Source organism: Fundulus heteroclitus, chromosome 24 (genome assembly GCF_011125445.2).
Source record: "Fundulus heteroclitus isolate FHET01 chromosome 24, MU-UCD_Fhet_4.1, whole genome shotgun sequence".
Lineage (NCBI taxonomy): Eukaryota > Metazoa > Chordata > Actinopteri > Cyprinodontiformes > Fundulidae > Fundulus > Fundulus heteroclitus.
The window spans coordinates 19,411,431-19,433,259 of NC_046384.1; the positions used below are offsets into that span (position 1 = coordinate 19,411,431).

Below are 21,829 nucleotides of genomic sequence, written 5' to 3' on the forward strand. Positions count from 1 at the left end.
TCTGAGGCTTCCTCTGGTAAGAGTTGTTTTTTTCTTGTTGGACGTAAATGTCTTCCTTCACTCCTCCCTAAAACCGGCTGTCTTCTCTGTCCAAAATATGAACTTTTTGGTCTTCAAAAGAGAGTCCCTTATCCTTGAGGTGAGGTGTGGGTGCACTGCAGAGTCTGGTCCTGAGGAGCTGGCCATCCTCTGCTGAGCCATGCGTCTGTGGAGAGAATGTTTAGTTTCTCCAATATAGACATAAAACCATGTGTTAGAATGGCCTAGTCAAAGTCTAGATCTAAATCTGATTCCAAATCTGTGACAATACTTAACTACTGTTCACTGACACTCTCCATCCAGTCTGATTAAGCTTGAGCTATTCTACAAACATTAGCTTAAGCTTGATGCTAATGCTAATGCTAATTTATGGGAGGCATTTTCCGCAATCACTGCATTAAAAAGTACATTTTTTTCAGAGAGTGCTAACTTTGCCTTCTAAATACTTGCACGCCACACTTTTTAGATTTTTATTTGTACATTTTTTCAAGTTTGTGCAAAAGTTCAAGGGGTATAAATGCTTTTGAACGCTTCTGTTCATGGAGTGATTCATGCATACGGGAATTGGTCCGGGTTCCCAAGCGCGACCCCGAGGAATTTTATTTTGAAACTCCTCGCAGGACGTCATCCTGTTGAAGTCTTCACAGTGGAAGGGGCATCTCTGTGCAGAGGACTTGGAGGCTGCAGGTTTGTTTCTTGTGGCTCTGGAAAAACGCACTCGACTCTAGTCCAGTTAAATGATGTTAGCTCTTTCAATATAATTAGCTGCTTGGGTTAGTTTTTGTTTTGTTTTTCCTTGCAGGAACAGAAAATGGAGACCCTTCTACAGCCAACATCCTGACAAACTGCAAGCAAGGTGACAAAAATGGTCTTGTTTTATGAAATTATTTTAGCCATAGGTAAAAAAAATGTTGAAAACAATTTACACAAATAAATAAATCAATAAAAAATCATGAAAAGGCTTGATGAAAACCAATATTATAATCTCAGACATCACCTAAGTGTAGTTTTTCCAGTGCGACCTGCATCATTAAGATAAGGGTGGAAAATATCGAGTTCCCTCTCTGTGAATGGTGAGAGTCGGTGTAGCTTTGCACCATACAGTTTTTACAATAGCGGGCTGAGTTTCAGTGGGCGGCGAGGTTCATCACGTTCGCATGAATGCTGGCACTGGGCCTTCTGTCTTCCTCCTCTCACTTTCATTCCTTTTCATCCTCTTCCACTTTCAGAGTTGCCTTTTGTTCTCGCCGCTTTTCTCCGCTTTCATCTTTTGCCGCTGAGCTCCTTGGAAATGTCTGTGACCCTGTGACCCACGGCGTAATGAAATAGATTTTTTTTTATGAAGCACAAATTTTTTAATACGGAATAAAATGTTACTTTTCTGAACCGTCGCCTTTCTTTGTCTGCCCCTGTTTCTGACAGGATGTCTTGGCCGGCTCTGTACGCTCAGCTGGTCGGTTCCAACCGTCACTCCACCTCCCTGGGGAAGGTCTGGCTCTCGGTTCTGTTCATTTTCCGAGTCATGGTGCTGGTCGTAGCTGCGGAGAGCGTCTGGGGAGACGAGCAGTCCGATTTCACCTGCAACACGCTACAGGTAGGGCGCACGGTGGCATCTCAGTGGTACTGTGTGTACAGAGCCAGGGAGAAGGCACACTCATCATGGGAGTGAATTTTACCATGTTTTGGGCTGTTAAAGACGCATTTGAGCTAAAAAATCTCTCATGAAATTCAAATGTACGCGTACAAACCGAGATTATTAGAAGTTTCAGAGAACATCGTACTGTTTGTTAATATCAACAGGCCTTTGCTATAGTTCAGGCTGTATGCTCAGAGTTAAACTGAATGACTTCCTGGCATTGACTCTGCTTTTTGAGGATAATTCACAGATTCTCAGTAGGGTTTATGTCGGGCTCGTTTCAAAAGCTTACACTGCAAAAAACGGATCTAAAAACAAATAAAATGTTCTTAAAGCTAGTGTATTCGTCCTTGTTTTGAGCCAGTAAATAAGATTATCTGCCAATGGAATGAGTATTTTTGCCCCTAAAATAAGATAATTAGACATCCTGCACTTGAAATAAGATGATGTAGATGATTTGTTCCTATTTTAAGTGGGAAAATCTTATTCTATTGGCAAATCATCTTATTTACCTGCTCAAATCAAGGACAAATACACTCATTTAAAGAAAATGTTACTTATTTTTAGTTCCGTTTTTGCAGTGTAAGGCCAGCCTGTTTTGTTTTATCCGTTCCCAAACCAGTTTTGAAGCTTGCACATGTTTTTTTTTTGTTTGTTTTTTTTTTTGCCTGTTAAAAGAATCAAAACCATGTCTGTCCTCCCTACTTAAGAGTGCAACTACAGGCAATGTTTATAGTCGTGAAAACTAAATATGCTTAAATTCTAGTTTTCCTTTCCACTGTTGCCCAGTGCTTGCTTACGTTAGAGGAATGCATTGAAGTTAAGACTTGCTGCACATTGCTGTTCTTCATGGTTAAGAAACTTTTTATTTTCCTGCAAAAGCATTTGGTTTGGTTCAAATTGGACTCGTTGTTTAATTAATTGTGAACATAGCTGTTCTGGCTTAAATTAAGAGAGAAACTAATTTAGGTGAAATTTCACTTGGAGAAAATGCATTTCTTTTCTTTGTCTCCAGCTCCCATTTTTTTCTTCTGTTTTCTTACTTGGGATGTGTTACAGACATGCGTAATAGAGTCTAAACTTCCTTAGGTCAATTCCTCCTTTCCACCTAATGCAGATTCACATCATTCTGCAATTGTTCTGCTTCTTTTTCTTCCCCCCCCAGCCTGGCTGCGAGAACGTCTGCTATGATCAGTTCTTCCCAGTGTCCCACATTCGCCTCTGGAGTCTCCAGCTGGTCTTTGTGTCCACACCGACCCTCCTGGTATCTATGTATGTGGCCTATCGCAACCACTGCGATAAGAGACGGCTGCTTCAGGTGGATGCTCCTTTTTTATTCTGCTTATTCCTGTGAGAAACCAGAGCTATAATAATAAAGCGATCTGTTTTATCAAGTGACGTAATGCTTATTCAAAACCAGTGCCTTACAAAATATTCATATAGCTTGACTTTTTTTTTTTTTTACATTTTCTTATTTTACAACCACAAAGTTTTGATACAATACCATCTTTATTCATAAAACGCTTAAAAACAGCCAAGAAGTGACTTCTGCTGTTTTCAATAACTGTAACCACAACTGTTATAACTTTGGGCAATAACTAATGTTATCTGCTATGCTGCTATCACCAAGTGAATATATATATATATATATATATATATATATATATATGTATATATATATATATATAGATATATATATATATATATATATATATATATATATATATATATATATATATATATATATATATATATATATGTGTATATGTATGTATATATATATATATATATGTATATGTATATGTATGTATAGATAGATAGATAGATAGATAGATAGATAGATAGATAGAGATATATGAAACGCTGGAGATAGGCACCAGCAACCCCCGCGACCCCAGGAGGGATTAAGCGGTTCGGAAAACGGATGGATGGATGGATGGATATATATATATATATATATATATATATATATATATATATATATATATATATATATATATATATATATATATATATATATATATGTGTGTGTGTGTGTGTATATAACCGGGAAGTACACATGACATCATCTGCCTACTCCAATTTCTTTTGTATTTGTATTCTTATTTTTTTCTCATTTTCTTTTTGATCCACTGTATATAGAAAGATACACTGTATATAACTGATGCACCTTTTCCTATTTTTGGCACCTTCTCCTGACTATTGACTGACTATTGAGCTAATGTGACAAGTGAATTTCTCCAATGTGAGATCAATGAAGATTATCTTATCTTAACAGCTGAAACAAAGTGTCATACATTGCTACAAGCTAAAACACCTCCATTTAAAAAATATCGAAAAAAAAAGACAATGCAAGAAAAGAAACAATAAAACCAATTTAAAATGAAAACTAAGTCTCGCTAGTGGTAAACGCCAAAGAATAATCGTGGGTTTTGAGGCGAGTTTTTAAAGTGGACAGGGAAGGAGCCTCTCTTCACTGCAGAGAGCGAGTAGGGATCAAAAAAGCTCAGAGAGGTACGGCGGGGCAAGGTCATTCAGACACTTAAAAAATAAGAATTTTAAAATGTACTGGGAGCCAATGGACCGACAAGACCAAAGAGGACCTTTTGTGCATTGTGTGTCCTGCTGTATCTCGTGGAAGATCAACACAACATTTGTGGGGGAGGAAAAATAACATCATATCTACAGTCGCGTACGGTGGTGGTAGTGTGATGGTTGGGAGCTGCTTTGCAAGGATCCAGAACAAATCCACATCTGATTGACCCAAAAGAAATAAAGGTTTTTGCAGTGGGCTAATTAAAGCCTCAATTTAAACTCAAATTAGGTCTTGTAGGTTACCTCAGACAGGCCATTTATGCTAAAAAATAAATGAAAAATAAAATAAAAACCCTCCAGGGTGCCTGAATAAAATAATTCTGCAAAGAAGAGAGGGCCAAAATCCCTCCATCTTAAATCACAAGACTTCAGGATTATTAGGTTTAGAAGCCCACCGGTGTTTTTTTTCTTTTAGACCCAGCCGGTTTGGATTGCTTGTTTCCTAAAAAATCATTTGAAAACAGCATTTTCTGTCACCTCAGCTCATCTATGTCGGATTGTTTTCACATCTGAAGCTTGTAAACGGAAAACAAATTCTGCACAACGACTGCTGAACGACCGCGGCGGCAGCATCATGCTGCGGGGATGCTTTTCTTCTACAGGGCAGCAGCTCAGACGAAACGGGAAGAGGGAGGGAGATAAATACGGGGAGATCCTGGAAGAAAACCTGCTAGACATTTCCAGCTTTCTTTGAAATTTCTAAATAAGTATAATTTCCCTTCTGTCCACTGCACAGCTGTGCACTACTTTGCGTTGACAAAATCCTAATGCAATACATTAAAGTTTGTGGCTCTAACCCAAATAAATGGGGAATACTCTAAGACAGGGGTGTAAAACTCATTTCTATATGGGGCCACTTTCGCGTCATGAAGTCATTAAAAGGGCCGGTTGCACGTGTATAGACGATACTTTTCATTACATAATTTCATTCCAGTTCACACAGAAGTATAAAAAATGCACAGTAACATAAAAGTAGCAACCTTAGGCCCAGTATATACAGCTTATCTGCAAAAAAAGTTGATTTTGGGGTGAGTTACACTTATAGGAGGCACAGTTTTAGCCACTTTATACACTTTAAAAGGATATATGCCTCTACTTTATGACATGATATGCCTTTTTTTTTTGGCTCTTGAGGGCCGGATAATTTACCTTGACGGGCCGGATTCGGCCCGCGGGCCTTGAGTTTGACACCTGTGCTCTAAGAGATGTACATACTTGTCTAAGCCACTGAATTTTGTGCAAAATTTGTATGATGTAATTTTTTTTCCCTATGTAATCTCTTCAAATCTGTTCTAGTCTCAGTAGGTGTTGTTTTTTTCTTCAGCGGTCTGTTGTTTTATCTTCCCGTGACTGCCTTTCTGTCCGGCAGAGTTCTGTCCGGGCTACCGTCCTCAACAAGGGACAAGAGGAGGAGCTGGAGACTCTGAAGAAGAGGAGACTTCCGATAGCCGGCGGCCTTTGGTGGACCTACCTCTGCAGCCTGCTCTTTAAGATGCTGTTTGAAGGTGGATTCATGTAAGACGCGGGGGTTTTGGGGTTTCTTCCTGTCTATACCCATGCCGGTTGAGCATTAACCCACACCGGATGTCCTTTCCTCTCCAGGTACGCCCTGTACGTGGTGTACGACGGTTTCCGGATGCCACGCCTGGTGCGCTGCGATCAGTGGCCGTGCCCCAACCTGGTAGACTGCTTTATCTCCAGGCCCACGGAGAAAACCATCTTCACTGTTTTCATGGCCACCGCCTCCTCCGTCTGCATGGTTCTTAATTTGGCTGAGCTGGCATATCTCGTCGCCAAGGCCATCAACAGGTAGAGGTGTTGATCTTTGTGATCAGGTGATCAACCACAGACTGGATTATTTTACATTTTTAGATCACCTGTATGTCTCTTTGATTCTTTTTTTTTTGTTTTCAGCTAACAACTAACAACAGCTTGCTTTCAACGAAGCCAGGAGGAGAGGAAAACTAGAAGTCCGCCTGTGCCAGGAGAAAGGTGCAGCAGCATGCAGACAATCACAGAGACTTTTAACATTTGTAAAATGCAGATAGATACACTTCAGAAAGCCGACATCTTCCATGAGCCCAGAATTGGTGACCTGCAGCCATCATGTGGTGAAGAGGATTTGATAAATACTGGATTTTTATGCAGAATTGTGAGTTTGAGTGCCAAAACAAAAAGAGAAAAAGTTAAGCTATTGGGCCATCTAGTGGACAATAATAAAACTGCACCACCGAGGGAACGTCCCACAAACTCCCCAGCATAGTGCAGAGGAAAATAAAAACACACCCTGAACTTTTTTCCAAGCAAGTATGTGCCTGTAGGCCCCATATCAGTTTTGCTCAGGCTGGGTATGTAGTAAATAAGCCTGTACTCACATCAAGCTTCTTTTTTTCTTTTTTTTTGGCCCACATCGGTTGACTAAATACGACTTATGTTGTCAACATCAGCTGGGCCTTAAATCGGTGTCAAGAAAATCAGAGCAGCACATCAGGGACTCATATGGGTCCCACCTTGTAAACAGAATTTTCCTTCACCAAATCTCCGTCTTAGAATCCTGTGGACAATCTCATCTGGACCAAATTTTTTTTTTTTTTCCGATGGTACAAGATAGACCAAAGCAGAGTTGGGCATATTTAGGAAATGTGGAGAAATGATGACTTTTTAGAAACCAAAATGTGAAAAGTGTGTCATGCATGTATTATCAGTCCCCTTAATCTGATACCTCTCAATAAAATCAAGCGTAATCGATTGCCTTCAGAAGTCCCCTATATAGTGTGTGACTGAATCTTTGAATAAAAGCAGCTTCTATGTGAAGGCCTCAGAACAACATTAAAGAAACGATAGAGAAGCAGCCAAGAGTACCCCCGTATCTCTGGGGGAGCTGCAGAGATTCACAGGACACATCCTGAGCCACAGAACCTGTTGACAGCGCAGCAGCTATTAGCGGTGTGCTCCACATATTTGGAGTAAGCAAAGATGATGAAAGAAAGATACAAGATATCCCCCTTGGAACAAAGGGGGGAATGCCAAACAGATGGGATACGGCCAAGATGCTAACAGGGTGATGTGGTACGTTGAGACCAAAGCTGAACTTTTCTGTGCCAGCAGCGATAGAGCCAATCAGAGGTTTGTTAGAGGACTTTAGTGAACAAACAGCATTGCAGAGTGCTTTTTTGTCTCTCTTGTTGTGTCTCTGCCTTCTGTAATCCCCAGTCGGTCGAGGCAGATGACCGTTCATACTGAGCCCGGTTTTCCTTCCCGCTAATTGGTGGTTTTTCTTTCCACTGTCGCTTCATGCTTGCTCAGTATGAGGGATTGCTGCAAAGCCATGTACAATGCAGACGACTCTCCCTGTGGCTCTACGCTTCTCCAGGAGTGAATGCTGCTTGTCGGGACTTTGAAGCAATCAACTGGTTCCCTTATATAGGAAATTTTTGACCAATCTATATAAACTGATTGATTTGACTTGTAAAGTGCCTCATGATGACATGTTTCATGAATTGGCGCTATATAGATAAAATTGAATTGAATTGAATTGAAATGACAAAGACCAAGGAACACCGCAGGAAGGTGAAGGAGAACATTGTGGAGAAGTTTAAAGCAAGGTTATGGTTACTAAACAACATCAATTCAATGAACACTGTTCAGTCTGCCTTCTGAAAATGGATAGAGGATGGCTCAACTGCAAATCGAGCATCATGATTCATGAAGACCAAAGAACACAGCAGAAAGCTCTCCTGCATGATACATGGGATGGCTAGGTAGTGACCCGGGCTCCTCTGCAATCTTTCTGGACCCAAAAAGAAGTCAATATATCTTCACAGCCAATGTACCAGAGATCTCCAAAACGTGCAACTTTTTGATCAAGACAGTCTGAACGTCCACCGGTACTTTGCAAGGTGTTTCTTAAAGTGGTTTTCTCATCCTGCCAGCTTAAGACGTTTTTCTAAAGTTTTATTCTGGTGGGCGAATGTCACCTCATGACGTCACAAAGGGTCCACTTTTGTGAGCCGGCTAATGCTGAGCGTTTGAGTGAATTTGAAAGAGTGACACTGAAAGAAATTCTGATAAGGCTAGTCAATTCATTTGCTAAAATACTCTTAGCATTCATATGCTCCCCTAATTCATTTTTTAAGCTATAGTTAGGTTACATCTTTATGTTGTTTCGTGTCCCGACCAAATTCATTATTAAAACATATCAGTGTGATTAGTGCATATTTGTTATTAGAAGCTAATTCTGGTTATTTCTTATTTTTTAACTGATAAATTTTCACTTGAAATGTCAATATTGAGATTCTTAACATGAATGTTTTACATAAATCTCATGCCTTTCTGGAAAGGAAAGCTTAATGACACAGTTTGCCTTTCTGATTTATTATTAATAGATAGGAGACTGCACAATTTTATTTCATTAGAGTGATAAAACAAATTGAATTGGTGAGTGAGTATAATTTTACTATTGGTGCTGTCACCTTTTAGTGTACCAATGTCGTGGAAGAAGGTGTTCTCAAAATTAAAATTTTGGATCCACATGCAAAATGTTGCGTGATATGAAAGCTAACAGATGTGCATTGTTAAAACATGGTGGCGGCAGCACCATGCTGTGGAGATGCTTTTTTTTCCAAGCAGGTACAAGCAAGTTGTTAAGTTTAGGGTCAGGAAGATGGAGCTAAAAAAGCGCACGCCTGAAAGAAAACTTGTTGGAGGCTGCAAAAGACTTGAGACTGCAGGTGGAGGTTAATTTTCCAGCAGGACCATCACCCTAAACAAAAAGCCAGAGCTTAAATGAAAAGCTTGGATCAAAGCACATCAAGGCATTGAAATGGCCTAGTCAAAGCCAGATTTAGGTCCAATTGAGCAGGGGTTCCCAAACTTTACAACCACAGAACCCCAAAATTATAGTGCCAGAGTGGCGATCCCCTATTGGCAGATAGGATTTTTTTTTATTAATTTTTATTTTTTCCTATGAGAATAATGTCATAAAATAAAATAAAAATCATAAGAACCCTTGCAAAAAATAGTGCATCCTTCACCTTTGAGTTAAAATGAGGAATGTTGAGCATCTTGTAAAGTTATACTTTGGTATCGGTTTCACAAATAATGAAATACTAAATCCTTTTAGCACACCAGCAGAAAATCATCTCACGACACTACAGGGGTCCTGACATCTATTTTGGGAACCCCTGCTATAAAGCTCTGACTGAAATTGAGATTTTCTGACAAATATTTCAGTTTATAGTTGCAAAAAGCTGGTAAACATACTCCAGAGACATACAACCATTGCAGCACGAGGTGGTTCTGCAAGATATAGGCTCAGACCTGCTACATAGCTGCACGTCGAACTTTTAAAGTTTTTACTGGTAAAAAAAAAAAAAAAAAACAAGTTCCACTTTACAATTAGAATTATTAACAACAATTTGCTGCTCCATAAATCCCCCGACACCCATTTTTGTCCGCCCTCTCCCCCCCGCCTTGTTGGTTTTGTTCTAAGTGGCCTCGCGCCACCGCACACGTTTACGCGCGCGCGAGCGAACACAGACACCCCAACGCCCCCCACGTGCGCCCAACGCACGGAGACACCAGTGTGTGCGACAGCGGCGCAGGGCCTTGGCCACGCGGGACGCAGCCGCTGCGCTTCGCCTTCGCGGGACTGCTTTTTCCACACGCACCGGTTTTTTTATTTATTTAAACTTTTCTAACAGGAGCGTCTCTTAAAAAAAAAAAACTCCATCCTTCTCTTTGCGTCTCTCTCCCTCCCCCCTCCTCATCCACCGTGCCCACCTACTACTCTGCACCTTTTTCGAACCCACCCGTGGGATTAAAATAACGACGGAAAAGAAGAGGAAGGAAAGAGAGGAGACGCCCGCCGCCGGGGGGAGACGTGCCTCAGAGGGGAGCGGTAAGCAGGTGGATGCTGGAGTGATGGGGTTGCCTCAGGTGGGAGGGAAGAGGAGGGATTATCATCCTTCCACCTGCTGGATTATCAACTCCTCTCATGCTGCGTTCACTTCCTTTTGGAAACAGGAAGTTTCTGCTGGTTTATGACACACTGTCGCGGGATTTCAGTTTTACACTTCAATTCAAGCGTATGGGTTTCTCTTGATGAATTAATGCAGGCTACTTTATATCAGTCCTCTAAAGGAAAAATAATAAATACTGCTTACCTACCGATGATGAAAACAAGATATTCCAAAAAAAGTAAAAAACAAAGCAACTGGACTTGTTTTCCGTATTTTTCAACTACGGAAAACAAGTGTAGTTGCTTTGCTTTTTACTTTTTTTGGCATGACCATGACCTGGATGACAGAGAATCTTCACCAGCAAAACAAGATATCCCTGTTTTTGTACATAGAGTGATCACAGTTGTGAAAGTGTGTTTTTCCTTTCTTTTAAATTATGTCTACTTTTTTAATGTCTTTAAATCTTTGCATTGCTGAAGCCCAGGTATTTAGATACAAATCGTGTATTTTTGTGCAAACATTTGCAAAATACACGTTTTTGACTTTTTGCACACCCTTTTAAGCCATATGCCAAAAATAGCATGTGCTTTAAACATTTTCTACTCACATTTATACTTTGACCTAACCTTATGAGTCTACATACTGATTGCAACTGTTTTACTGGCTTCAAGGAGCCTCGCAGAAAGCCTTCTCAAACTGCAGTGTGTGTGTGTGTGTGTGTGTGTGTGTGTGTGTGTGTGTGTGTGTGTGTGTGTGTGTGTGTGTGTGTGTGTGTGAATACATGATGGTGAGAAGCTAATCGGCCGACTGAGGGATTGCGATAAGCGACGGCTCTCATTGTGAGTATTTCGGCGTGCAAGCGGCAATCGAAGAGTTAACCGTTTGGGACACTTTAGGACAAAGAGCTCTGATCCATCGAAAGCGTGCGCCAGCCTGGACAATATCCATCTGGCAGCTTCTCTATTGTCCGCCCCGGCCGGTGGCATTTCATCTCATCAACACATAATGTACATCTACACATGCTGCTGTGAGACTGGCGTGCCAAACGCTGTCACTCACCTGGTCGTATGCTGGCTGAGAGAAGCACTGAAGTACAGGGATTTGGGGAAACTCGGTATGCGTGTCCCTGGTTAGCTTTAATAGGCGCCATCTGACTTTTGACACAAAAGACTGATGTGTTCAGAACACGTTTTCAGTCATTCGGTACCTTTCACAGAACTATCTTCCTCTTCCTGTTGGCTGTGACCAGCTTCCCTGTCCCTGCTTTAGAGCAATCTTCCCGACAGCATGATGCTGCCACTCCCGTGTTTGTGTGTCCAGGGTCTATGTTGCGTTTAAGGTCTTTTCCCCCCACACATGGCATTAGCATGTAAGCTAAAAGACTGGTCTCGTTTGACCTACTCATCTTCTCCCATGTTTGGCGCATCCTCTCCTGAAAGCCAAACTGAAAGCAGAGCAGGCTTCCTTTCAGCATTTCTTCTTGCCACTCTTCTCCCGTAAAACGCCAGATTTGGGGGGGGGGGGGGGGGAGTGCTCGTCTAATGGTTTCCCTGTCAACAGACCCTTTCGAACCTGAGCTGTGGATCTCTGCAGCTCCTCCAGAGTTACCTCTTGGTCATTTCTCTGATTAACACGCTTGTCAGTTTAGGTGGCTGGCCTTGTGTTGGCAAGTCTTTCCACCTTTGAACGCTGAAAAGAGCTCAATGAAATGCTCACAGCTAATTCTGCTTTAAACCTCTCCACAACCATCTCTCCTGAATTGTTTGCTGTGCTCCTTGGTCTTCAGAATGTTAGTTTACTAATGTCCTCTAAGAACCAACCCACCCAACAGGACTCGGTTTACTAACTAGGCTCAGTACGACTGCGTGCAAGACTTTTCTGATATATCATCTCAGAAGAAAAGTTGAGAATCCCTAAATCGTTTTGCCTCAGATCGATGGTTATTACGTGGCAAAGTGTGGAAAAGTTCAAGGGCTGTGGATATTTTTGCAAGGCACTGTACTTCTTATGAGGCTCCCCTCAATTAAATTAAAAGTTATGTCATAAGCCATTCCCATCATTTTGAGATGATATTTTAGTCGCTTTACGCTACAGAGGGCTACTTGCGTGTTTGTGTGCGTACGTATCTCTGGAAAACATTTGCCCCCCTCAGCATTCCTGGGATGTGATGAGTCCGGCATTCAACAGGGACACCCTGTTATCCACTCATTCACTCCCCACAGATGGCGGGCCTTTGTCCCCTCACCGGCCTGTCCTGCAGTGGACACACTCACACTGTTATAGAGGGGCATTTCAAGCTAAAATACTATTTTGCTATGCTGATAATCATGATTATTATTTAGAAACCAACCCCTCATCCAATACTATGTACACAAGTGGGAAAAAAACAGCATTAGGGTTAGTATTAATAATCAATATTAATAATCAGCGTATTTAGAATAATCGCATTCGGGATGGACAAACTTTTTCTACAGGGGAAAATACTTTTATTGCTGGAATTGACATTTAAGGGGATAAATATTTATAAAAGTTATGAATATTTGTTATACGTGGTGGCAACTAAAGTTAATAATGGCGTTCATGAAACAACTGGAAAAAAATGTTTTAAAGCAAACTGGAAAAGAGCTTTTTTTTGTATGTGTGACCAAGGGATAGAGCCGGGGCAAATAATAAAGGGACAACCAAGGGTAAAAAAAAAAGTAAATCATCTTCCACTTGTCAAGAAGAAATGACCCCAGATGTAGCTCAATCTGCTGAAAATACCTTATTTGATGATCACAGGTTCCACCCCGAGTAGTTGCTCGCGTTCACTAGCTCACCAGCCAGACCCCTAGAATAAGAAATTTCTCAAATGGGACCTGTGTGACAACATGAAGTAGGTTAAATTACTTTAAAAAGCAACGTATCACACCTCGATCTGAAGAAATTCAGATGAGAAACAAAGTCATTGATGTTTAACAATCTGGTAAGGGTTACATAGTCAGTTCTAAGGCTGGGACTGCAGTAAATCGAGAATCCATAAATAGAGGAAGCATGCCAGTTTCGTGAACCAACAAAAATTACTCCAAGAGCGGCTCAACAACTCAGTTGAGGTCATTGTTCATGAGTCAACAAGGAAAATCCTGTCTTAAAAATCCCAAAGAATTTGGTCAAAATATTACATGGACTGATGCGACAAAAGTGTTAAATGTAGCGTAACACTAACCCAGACTTGCTGTAACAGATGAAACACAGAATGTCGGGACATAAGTTCGTGACCCGCGTACGCAGTGTGACAGTGATCCAAACCACAAGCCTGTCAAAAGTCCCGACTCATATCCAGCTGAGATGTTTGGCATAGCCACAGGCAGAAATACCTCCACAGCGATGTAAAAGACTTGTTTACTCCAACGCATACACTTAATGGCAGTTTTTTTTGGCATCCTGACCAGATGCCCGAGCCACCTCAACTGGCTCCTCTCGATGTGGAGGAGCAGGGGCTCTACTCTGAGTCCTCCCTGGATGACTGAGCTCCTCACCCTATCTCTAAGAGAGCCCAGACACACTACGGAGAAAACTCATTTCGTCCGCTTGTATCCGGGATCTCATTCTTTCGGTCACGACCCTTGACCATAGATGAGGGTAGGAACGTAGATCGACCGGTAAATCGAGAGCTTCGCCTTTTGGCTCAGCTCTCTCTTCACCACAACGGATCGGTACAGCGCCCGCTTCACAGCAGACGCCGCACCAATCCGCCTGTCCATCTCCCGCTCCATCTTCCCCTCATTCGTGAACAAAACCCCAAGATTCTTGAACTCCTCCCCAACGTGCAGGCATCGAGGTGCACCCCTCGAAGGACCTATATCTTCAACATCATCTTCAATAATTATTTATTTATTGGTCAAAATGTGTTCTGCAGGCTTGTAATTCATTGCCAGGGTGTGCTGTGAGATCACCAGTCTTTCATCTTCCACCAGGCTAGAATATTAATTGAAGCATGGCTGACTGGAGCTTTCTAGGGCGGCTGTTGGAGAATGCTCAAGAACACTCCACTGTGATTGGAAAGGTAACTAACCATTTACATCCCCGAGTCACGTCGCTCGTTTCTCATTCTTCGGCAAATTCCAACCCCATCACCTTCGCCTTTTAACAGCACTGATTTAATTAAAAAGGTTATTATGGGTGGGTCCAGAATATTTCACACATTTTGCTTTTGACTTAAACCAAACACTAAGAAACCACATTATTTAATCATCGCTGACCTGCCGGAGCTAAAATGCTGAAGGTGACTTTGTAAGTTAAGATGATTGTTAACTTAGCATCTTTTCCAATGCTGTACAAGGATCATAACATGCTAAGTACAGTAGATGTCTGATTATGACTAAGAAGACATTATCTCTGCATCAAGGATAAGATTTCCATCCCAAGGCAACAGTGCCTCGGACGTCTTTGGCTAACTGTTGCTTTGTAATCGTTTCATCTGCCTTTTCCAGGTTTGGCTTACTGTCCTGTTCATTTTCCGCATCCTGGTGCTTGGCGCCGCTGCTGAAGAGGTCTGGGGTGACGAGCAGTCAGACTTCACCTGCAACACCCAGCAGCCCGGTTGCGAGAACGTCTGCTACGACGAGGCCTTCCCCATCTCCCATATCCGCTTCTGGGTGCTGCAGATCATCTTTGTTTCAACGCCCACTCTCATCTACCTCGGCCATGTGCTGCACATCGTGCGCATGGAGGAGAAGAGACGGGAAAGGGAGGAGGACCTCCGAAAAGCTGTACGTCATCAGGAGGACCATGACCCTTTCTATCTTAATGGCGTCGGTGATGGAGGGGGAGGAGGTGGCAGAAAGGAGAAACCGCCAATCCGGGACGAGCACGGGAAGATCCGGATCCGCGGGGCCCTACTGAGGACCTATATCTTCAACATCATCTTCAAGACCCTGTTTGAGGTGGGCTTCATCTTGGGGCAGTACTTCCTCTACGGCTTTCACCTCAAGCCACTCTACAAATGTGGCCGCTGGCCCTGCCCCAACACTGTGGACTGCTTCATCTCCAGGTCAGAGTATAGTTCCTCTTCAGTACAGTTAAGCACGTCTTACATGCGCCGTTTCTATAAATAGCCGAAACCAAATCTCACAGACGCTTTATAAAAAGACCCAGAAACATATTGTCATTGGCTGAAAAGAAATCAGATTCAGCTTTCCTATTTTAGGTCAGTTAGGATTAACCTGACTCCGCCAGATAGATTTGCTCTGCATATCCATCTGGAAACCTTCCGTTGAAGTAATTTTGGGAAGGGGCGAAAATACTGGTTAGCTGATTGGCCTATGTTGGTGATAGACGGGCCAAATAAACCAATCAGATCAACGAAGCATATGACGTACTCGTCAACATGCTTCGTCGTCGCTCTGTTACGAGCAACAACGAAAACACAACCACAAGCCAAGCTACTCTTGCTGCTGCAGGTAAAGGCTCGTTAGCTCAGCAAAGAAATACTCTCTAATTCCGATAAAACTTGCTCGATAGCCACGCTAACGCTAGTTTCATCGGCTGAAGCCGCCATGTTCTTTAGACTGAACTTTCGCGCTTCTCGTTGCGTCACACCTCAACCCACCTCAAAGCCAACGCTGATTGGACGTTCGTTTGGTGAACTGCTCCAAATTTTCTTTAACAGAAAGTAGCCAGACTGATCTGCGAGTGAAACCTTGAAAGCTCGCGAGATCAGGATGGTCTTACGAGGCTAAGTTAGGATGACCAAGTCCATGTATATATTTTCTAAATACCGTAATAAGCTGCTGACAGGGTAATTCACAACATTTATCACTGCAGACCTGAACTGATAATATTTTTGGCCGGCGGATGGATCGTCTCAAACCAGTCACCACGCCCTCCGTCCAGGTGACTGGGGACACGGCCGAGTCCATCACCAAGGCAGAGCTGCTTAAACCTTCCTATCATCAGGGCTCTCGGTCCCTGACATACATAGCCAGTTTGTCAAGGCTGAAACATCTCTTCAATGCTGTACGAAGGGTTTGGAAACAGCTGAGGAGTGGCAGACCATGGTGGCCCCTGAGAGAGATCAGACTAAAACAGCCTCCTTCAGGCTGTTAAGATTGACGCTTGAAAGATTGTCAAACCTGAGATTTAAGAGGGATAGTGTGACTTTTTTCCTAGCTCGGGAAAAGTGCATCAGGTCTTTACCCCTACATAGCCGCTGATGAGCCGTTCATGGGAGTATTGTGAATCTGAGGAAGGCTTATGACTGTGTCCCTCAAGGCATATTGACAGGTGGTGCTACAATTATAGGGTGCCAGAGATGCTTTTCAGGGCTATCCAGCAAGAGATGCTGCTGAATTTTGAGTGCAAACTCTAGCTTTTGTTTTTAGTGCAGGTTCCAAATTCACTTCATATCACCAAGAATGTTTGTGGTGCGCAAGGACAGGATCTCAGTCTGGAGTCTCTGAGAGGAGGGTGTCTAGTTCAACGAGTCTCGTCTTTGCTTTTTGAAGATGATGTGGGCGTCCTCAGTGCATGACCCCCAGTATGCAGTGGAGTGGTTCTCAGCCAAGTGGGAAAAACGCAGGGTGCGGTTTTGCATTAACCAACTAAAAGGGCGGTCATGAAAAAGTGGATGTTGTAGCAAAAACTCTGGATGGGGAAGGAAAAGCCTAATTATCATTTATTAAAACATCTGCACTATTCGTGGTCATTGTTCTGGCTGAAAAAAGAAACACTCAACATAAATCCTCACACTGCCGGTTGTAATTTCTGTTGCCTTTCATTTTCTTTTAAACATTGAACTCTATGTTTTTGTTTTCTTGCACTAGGCCTACCGAAAAGACAATCTTCATCATTTTCATGCTGGTGGTAGGGTGTGTCTCTTTGGTCCTCAACCTACTTGAGATCTACCACCTGGGCTGGAAGAAAGTTAAGCACGGAGTCTTGAAGGACTTCGCCCCTGACAGCCTGTCACTCAACGAGCCTGGAGACACGGAGACGATTCCTGAACAGACCTCACCCCCAGGGCTCGAGCGTTTGCCAGTCTGCTCTAATGTGTGTGCGGCGAGGGGCGAAGCAGCTGAAGGAGGAACTTACAGTCCAACTGGAGCCTCCCACACGGTGATCTCCTTAAACCCGGACATGGCTACCGCACCTTTGTCTGAAGAACTTAATGTAGATGGTGCTTTCCACCAAAGCGACTTCCTGATGGAGTCGACGCCTGCTTCTGTCTACAGTGAGAGTGAAGAGAGCCATGGCCACCTTGTGGAGATGCGGCAGAATTGGAGAAACATGGCTTTGGAGCTTCAAAATCGAAACGAGGAAGATTCCTCCAAATATCCCCTTCCTCGTCCTTCTCCGTACCCTTCTACCCCTTCCTCCTCCTCCCAGGAGGAGGCGGAACGTCTGGAAGAGAAGCGACGCTCCATGTTTCCAACGCTTCCTCGCAACACACCTCTTTCTCCACTCGCGCCTGAGGAGAGCGCGCTCGCCGCGGCGCCTAGCAGCGAATCACACGACGACTTCACGGTGATAACAAGGGCGGAGATGCATCAGCCTCCCGCAGCGGCAGGGACGGATTTCAGGAGGCAGGGAAGCAAGAGCAGCTGTGCCCGAGCTCGCCCCGACGATCTGGCCGTGTAGCTAAAATGTACACACTCGCACATTTACAAAACGTTGCACATGTGCTTCTCCCTTACCCATACACACAAGAAACCAAACTACAGTACGTTCTGCAGCTTAAATCTAGCTTATTTCATTCAGGAAGCGAAGGAGGGTCATTAAAAAACACCATGTATGAGAGGAACGTTGGAACATTGATAGCATTCTCATGTCTGTGTGTAAACTATAGAGATTTGGTTCAATATCATTGGAAATATCCAATATTTTCCACTGTAAAGCTTAGAAGTACAGTGAAAAGAAGTTCCCAAACATAAATGTTGTTTTTTTGTCTTTTTTGTGTTCCAAACACAAACCCAAGTCTTAAAGTTAGATTCGTTGTTACTTGTTGTAGTTATCTAGCGTGTCTTCTGATTCTGAGATATCAAGAAAGAATGCTGAAAAGCATGCTGGTAGTCTTCAAGCACAGTTAAACTATTTTAATTCGTTTAAATAGGTTTCTGCTAAGGGGTTATAACTAGCGGGCCAAAATGAAGAAAGTTTTCTTATTATACTGTCAAATTTTAAATATGTCAAGGAGTTGATGCAAACTCGATTTCATAAATCTTTAAACAGTTGACAAATTTTCATTGGATGGTTCTTACATAGAAGCTCACAGAGTCAAGTGTCTCCGCTTTGCAACCAATAGGGAGCTCAATACGCTGCCATGTGGTACACTGATGAACCATGAGCAGCAAACTCCCATTTGATATAATTCAATTCAATATACTCATTCAGTATCTTGATACAAAGGAATATGATTCGGTACAATCAGGATGAAAACAGTTTCTCAATAAAATCCTTGTTTTCTAATTCCAGTACAAGATTGTAAAGATTATGAAGAATCTATAATGTACAAGAATGTGCTTATCACCCATTCAGTAACTCACCACCAAGCAAAACAAAATCTTAACCTTTGAAAGAGGAGTCTGTGAGATTTAAAAAAAAAAAGATGATATATTGGCAGATATTGTAGCAAATCAAAACGGTGCACATACAATTGCAAACTGGTTAGTACAGTATTTAACCCACATGCCATACAATCAGTGGTTTCTTCAGGAATTTTGGCTGAATTATTTGGATGAATTTTAATGATCTGAATTACTAAGATTTAAAAAAAAATTATACTAGTCATATTGCTCTTTTGCAACTTAATGCCTTTACATTTTTGGTCGTATAGTACCGAACATTTTGAAGAGTCACTTTGTACCTGCCCAAGCGATATTTAGTACCAGTTATGGCAACCAACAACTTTAATACACCATGAGTCTATGTATAGTTGCACTGCTGTCTTGTGTCCTGTAAAGCAGTTTTGGACACGGGACTCCAATAAATAATCCACCGGCAGGAGGTCGCTTATAATTCTTTTATCTTGATCATCATAATCTGTACTGTTTTATGAGAGGCAACTGTCCCAAATGAGAGTTAGAAGTACCCCGAAAATGTTGTGCAATATATAATGAAGTCCTTTTTCTGTTTTACTATACAAGCGCCACACACATATAGTACTGTACAGCCCCTGCTGGTGAAGCGTGCTCCTTTAGTGTTTCAATCCATAGCTTCGTGAGAAAAAGATTGTATTTGTGTGTAATAGCACTGTAATAGCAATGAACAAACCTGACAGACTTTGCAAGCAGTAAGCACTCAAATTGGAATTGGATGTCGCTCCCAGTATTAAACTCATCCATTTGACAAACACCCGTATTAAGCACATCTGGCCAAAGCTATGTGAAAAAAAGTAGTGTAAAAAACGTAATTATCAAAGCTTTTACATTTACTAATATTTATAGATTTTCAAACTCTAAACACATAACAAAAATATCGCACTGCAACACTTTAATTATTTTATTTGCTTCAGTGTGTTTTAGTGCACACAGGAAACACACACAAAAAAAACTGAACTTCAGCCATGGGTAGTTTTATCAAATGTAGCAACAGTTGAAGATTGTGTGGCGAAAAGGATTGCTGGATGGTGTGCCCGAGGCAATGAGTGAAATGCTGATGTTGTGGGTTGTTTCATTCAAATAAACGGAGACGTATACCATCATATGTTCCTCTTTACTCATCTATTAGATAGCTGTTATGAGCAAGTTAGTTTAACAAACCCTGTTTTGCAGGTTACATGTTTCAAACTGGATGGGTACTGTTTTGGACTCCAATTTATTATGAGTTTTCTTATAAAATAACCATAGATTTCTAAGCCCATCAATTGCAAACATGATGGCAAATTAAAAGGTTTATAAAATCGGTTTGCATGAACAGTTTTGACATTGTTTGACCTAAAGTGTAACAGAAACGAAAGTCTTCCTCAAGGACTTTTTTGTTAAATAAAACAAAATCTAAACAAGATAAAGTTGTAGTTGAGAAGTCTTGTTTCCCCAGCTCTTAAGATCTCCATTTATGCTAAATTGAAATTTGGGCTTACAAAGCAATATTTTCAACATTTATCTGGGCTGAATAAGGACAATTACTGAATTGCCGAGTGGGTTATCACCAGCAAGTAAGATATTTTCAGCTTCAACAAGTCTGAGCCTGCTATTGTAGTAAATAGCCAAACATGGTTATCTAACTTTGAGCAAAATGCAAATAGTTTCCTTCTCAAAAAAACGAGGATTGGATGAAGAGCCTGGCAGTTTTACTCTATAGACTTTCTTCCTGTTGAACTTTTTTTAAGAAACTGTTGCGGACATTACAACATTGGCCCCAAAAATATGCATGATACATCTTGAGTAAAAACATGGCCAGCACAAACTCAAGTAGATTCTGATTCTGTTGTTGGTGGGGGAGGATTACAGCTGAGCTGACTAGTAACCTTTGGATCTTGGTGCAGCAGTTCTAATGTTATATAAATGAAGAGTTTGCACTTTTATTTCGTTTTTTTTTTTTTTTTTTTTTTATGATGACGCATCTGATCGGTCCTTTGCTCTGTTGAAAAATTTCTGTATTTGTGTTTTGCTATGATGCAGCCTGCTGTTTCAATGAAGAGAGGGATTCACCTGTGTTACGCTGGAAAGACGGGGAAAGAAATTAGGCAATCCCACCCTGAGACAAAGGCACTAGGCTTTTCAGGCTATGCATGTATCTGGGCGTGTGTGTTCAGGTCCCTTGATCTTGTTTTAATGTTTACAAAATGAGATTGCTGCAGTTACATCAGGGTTAACTATAAAAAGTGTATAAATATGTATATATAATGAAAAGTAATGCTTTTATGTATCACAGCTACATTTTAACATAGCTTGTCTCTGATTAAGCTGCAATACAGACTTTCACCAAAAAAAAAGTATTTCTTTTTTTTTTCTGGGATTGACAAAGCACACTTCAGTTTTCAAAGTGATGAGAGCATTAGGAGTAAATTAAGGAGAGCTAAAGCCTTTTTTTTATTTATCATCTTTGCAATTTTTAGTTTTGCAGCTTGAATAGAAGATAAAACTTGATACTTTTTAATGATTGCAGTGTGTTACAAAACTATTGAGTCTCCTTGAAGTGTTCTGTATGGGAAGGTTCTCAGTTAGATTTCTAGATGAACAGAAGAATATTAAGCAATATGAGCTAAAGAAAATTCTGTTTAGATACTTTGCCAAAGTATGTGTTGTTTTTTTTTCCCTTTGTTTTGTTAATTCCTGCCAAAAAAAAGCTAAAAAGAAAAATAAAAGAAACAGGATTGTAGTGTATGTTCTCTTCCCTTGTGAATAACCAAGATCCCAAAAGGCTCAAATTAAGACAATTTACTGGTAGTTTATTTCTTGGAGAGGGTTTTCATGGGTGCTGGCCATTTTACCATTTTGTCATTTGGTACCGTTATAGTTTTGGTCTTTATGGACCAGACATTTTTGGGTATGAAATGGAGCTGTATGCCACAGGACATTTCATACAAACAAGGCATCAATTTGTATCTGTCAAGAGACAAAATATCCATGAAAGCAGCAGAAAGTTTGGCTAAAGAGTAAAGATTTTACATTTGAACGGT

At 41.5% G+C, this 21,829-nt stretch overlaps 2 protein-coding genes across 2 annotated transcripts; both read left to right on the top strand.

The window, feature by feature from the left end:
* Positions 1-621: 621 nt before the first annotated feature.
* On the top strand, positions 622-7,378 carry LOC105935471 (gap junction beta-6 protein-like). The gene is made up of 7 exons (XM_012875863.3): positions 622-726; positions 842-895; positions 1,462-1,633; positions 2,841-2,993; positions 5,640-5,785; positions 5,873-6,079; positions 6,185-7,378. Exons 3-7 carry the CDS (start codon positions 1,463-1,465, stop codon positions 6,186-6,188), a joined length of 681 nt encoding a protein of 226 aa, XP_012731317.2. The 5' UTR covers positions 622-726; positions 842-895; position 1,462; the 3' UTR covers positions 6,189-7,378.
* Positions 7,379-10,031: 2,653 nt separating this feature from the next.
* Positions 10,032-18,980, top strand: LOC118556250 (gap junction alpha-3 protein-like). Its single transcript, XM_036128451.1, has 4 exons — positions 10,032-10,169; positions 14,187-14,275; positions 14,703-15,262; positions 17,034-18,980. The coding sequence occupies exons 2-4, from the start codon at positions 14,207-14,209 to the stop codon at positions 17,845-17,847; spliced, it is 1,443 nt and encodes a 480-aa protein (XP_035984344.1). The 5' UTR covers positions 10,032-10,169; positions 14,187-14,206; the 3' UTR covers positions 17,848-18,980.
* The last annotated feature ends 2,849 nt before the right edge of the window (positions 18,981-21,829 follow it).

Coding starts and splice junctions, on each gene's coding strand:
- LOC105935471 (XM_012875863.3), top strand. CDS start 1,463: ATGTCTTGGCCGGCTCTGTACGCTCAGCTGGTCGGTTCCAACCGTCAC. Junction 2,994..5,639: donor ATAAGAGACGGCTGCTTCAG/GTGGATGCTCCT, acceptor TCTGTCCGGCAG/AGTTCTGTCCGGGCTACCGT. Junction 5,786..5,872: donor CTGTTTGAAGGTGGATTCAT/GTAAGACGCGGG, acceptor TTTCCTCTCCAG/GTACGCCCTGTACGTGGTGT.
- LOC118556250 (XM_036128451.1), top strand. CDS start 14,207: ATGGCTGACTGGAGCTTTCTAGGGCGGCTGTTGGAGAATGCTCAAGAA. Junction 14,276..14,702: donor ACTCCACTGTGATTGGAAAG/GTAACTAACCAT, acceptor TGCCTTTTCCAG/GTTTGGCTTACTGTCCTGTT. Junction 15,263..17,033: donor GTGGACTGCTTCATCTCCAG/GTCAGAGTATAG, acceptor TTCTTGCACTAG/GCCTACCGAAAAGACAATCT.